This window comes from Bremia lactucae, linkage group LG14 (assembly GCF_004359215.1).
Source record: "Bremia lactucae strain SF5 linkage group LG14, whole genome shotgun sequence".
In the NCBI taxonomy this organism is placed as follows: Eukaryota; Oomycota; class Peronosporomycetes; order Peronosporales; family Peronosporaceae; genus Bremia; species Bremia lactucae.
Window position 1 is genome coordinate 40,037 of NC_090623.1, and position 3,054 is coordinate 43,090.

General features: G+C 39.9%; 1 protein-coding gene across 1 annotated transcript; it reads left to right on the forward strand.

The window, feature by feature from the left end:
* Positions 1–1,107: 1,107 nt before the first annotated feature.
* Positions 1,108–1,860, forward strand: CCR75_006176 (uncharacterized protein; the record flags this gene model as incomplete). Its single annotated transcript, XM_067964247.1, has 1 exon — positions 1,108–1,860. One exon carries the CDS (start codon positions 1,108–1,110, stop codon positions 1,858–1,860), a length of 753 nt encoding a protein of 250 aa, XP_067816465.1.
* Between the last annotated feature and the right edge of the window lie 1,194 nt (positions 1,861–3,054).

Below are 3,054 nucleotides of genomic sequence, written 5' to 3' on the forward strand. Positions count from 1 at the left end.
TTTTGCGGATAAGTAAGTGCCCTTGTACAATATTTGCATAGCCGTTAGCAGGTTCAACCACCTTTGCGGAGCTAAACTTCGAAATATTCTTTTAACAAGATGTTGAGAAGAAGTCATCAAGCTATACTAGGATCTCCCATAAAAAATTAAAGGCATTTTGATTTGGAAAATTTGGCAAGATATGAAATTCATTTTGCTTTATTTGGATTCGTCACATTTTATGTCTATTTTTCTCAGTAAAAAAACTGTCGAAGGCGAAGCATACGTGCCGCTCGTAGAGCATCTTCATGCATCATTTCGGAACGAATTGATGGGTGGGAACTCTACCTTATCGATCATAATTCTGATTTTTTCGCTAGCTTGGGGAATGCGTTTCTCTAAAAAAGTTCTGATTACCTCGCGTTGGCCACACGGTATTTTAATTCGCCACGTGTTTGTAAACTTAAGGCAAAGAGGGAGATGAGCCATCGAAAATTCGGAACAGTGTCTCGGTTGTATTAGGCAAAGAATGAGCCATCGAAAATTCGGAATCGTGTCTTATTGGCACAAATGTCTAATGAGTTAAAACTCAGCCAAAGCCACTGTTTAAAAATTAAAAAGACAAGTAAACGAGTTTATGGTCAGATGAGACATCGCTTTCTTCCGATCAAATCAATTTCAGGGTGGGATGATGCCTGGCGGAGCAGCATCAGATCTCCTCCATCTAACAGTGCGACCTCCCTATCACGACCACGGAACATTAATCTCTTGATGTGCTTTATTCAAATTTAAATAACTATCCTTTGAAATACATACCCACCGATGTCGTCACGAAATTGGGCATTCTAATTGATTCTACATACTGTTGTAAGAATCGGCTGAAGATTAAATGTCTCGGAAACTGTAGTATATGCCATTCGAAGATGATCCTAGGAAATCTTGCGACATTTCCAGATTAATGTTCTCTTTTCTCGAGGATGTGTAGCCGTGATCCTACGTACGAAGGCAGATTTCAGACCTCGTGCATCCAATTTCGAATCCAAGCATTCAAAGAATACTTATAGTCTGCCTCATTCTCAACTTTTTTCATTAATCAATCTGCTACGCCTCAGTCAACTTACTCTCAGTATGAAGCTCTTCGGTTTTGGTGCGATTGCTCTCGCCGTGTCGGCGTCGTTACTACACGCTGAAGAAACTTGTGACAATAAGTCCTTCTATCTTGGTTCGTACCTAGTCATCAATGATCTGGCTAATATCAAAGGATCCATGTGTATATCTGCCGATTTAAAATCGAATTCTCTCTCCTGGCTTACGAAAGCTAACGCATCTCCCATCGAGTACGGCAGTCCCACCGGGTATGACCACGCGCCATGCTACCCAAGGGTCCAGCGTAACTTAGGGTATTCGCCTCTCTCTTCAGTCTCGTCGTTGCATACGTCGATGTGGTATGAGTACACTGGCAGCGCGAACGATGCCTCTCTTGTGACGCTGAACCTGCTCATCGGCTCGAAACCAGCATTAGTTCCTGCACTTGATATCTTGAAGACTCCTTCAATTCAGATCATGGTAATTCTGTCCGTTCACGGCAATGAAAGTCCAACTTGGCTCAATACAAAAATTGTTTCCATTGAGATCGGGATATACGCGTTCGACCTGTTCGTAGGTGAGATTGGTGGGGTAACTATTTACACGTATTTGGCGAGGAGTGTTATTGTGAAGTTGGATGTCGATGTGACCGAATTTTACAAAAAACTTCCAAAAGAATACATCATTGACGATTCACAATGCCTGATAGCTCTTCAGGCTGGCACTCAAATCAATGGAATTGTCAACGCGGAGCTTAAGGTACTCGATTTCAGCGTGGACTTGATGCTGAAGTAGTTTTTCCGTTATGATGTTGAGATTCAATGCAATTCGTTTATTCCTTCATTTATTGTTTATCTTCCCATTGTCTGTACTCCATGTAGCTAAGCAGTGGTTTGCGAACTAATTGTAAAAAACATTTTTTTATGCTAGACACAACAGTCTTAATTTATTTGGCAGCAAAGCATCAGAAGTAGTATTTGAGACTTTGGTGCCGTTGACAAGATTGTCCTATTTATTCTATCTGACTTCGAATACTATTTCAAGCAGCCTTTTCGTAAACTACCGTTTATGGCATTTATTTTATGTACTGGCTAAATATCTACTGCTTGAAACATGACCTATTATTATTTATGGGCTACGAGTGATATATAAGGGGAGCTGCTATCCGGACACCCCACGTGACTGTGTAACATTAAGGCAATTTTAGCCCGTTACATATATATTAAGGGGGTCGATTCCTTTAAGATACATGGAATATATGTGAGGGGGGGGGTCCAGTTAACGAAGGGGTTGTAAAGGGGTGTATCGTTACATTAAATTAACACTTGAAGGTTGTTTATGAATATATTATCTAAAGGGTAGAGAATATTTAGAGAATATTACTTTATATGGTAATGTTCAGAATTCTTATCCATAAATAGGTATATTATATCTATTTATTCCGTAGACTAATCAGCTGTAGAGATAAACAAAGAGAGATACAGATAAGATAAAAATAAGAATCAATTACATGTTTAGTGTTAGATTATTATTAAGTTCGCATTTACAAGATAGAAAGAGAGACACTTAATTATATTAATACAGTTTTCATTTTACCCTCTGCTAGTTACCTTAAAAAGAAGTCTTCCTCTGCACGTACTAGTGTACGTGAAATAACGTAAGGCACCACTCGCAACTGAAGCAGTGCGAAGTGGACTTGTACTGAATCAGAACAAGTCGTAGTGCTCCGTTACACCTAGTAGCACTTTGTAGTCCGTCCAAGGACCACATTTTACACATCTAACATAGACATGTTAGATGATAGTGGGAATACGCATCACGTTTCCCGTGAAAGCTACTCCTTTTTAAGTGATATAGAAAGGAGTGCGGTCTAACGAATGAGTTCGACCGTAGGAAACGATGCAATCTTGGCAATGCTGTCCAATTTGGACAGAGATGCTCTCCATTCAGCCATCGTCAAGTTCATACAACATGAACTTGACGAGATGA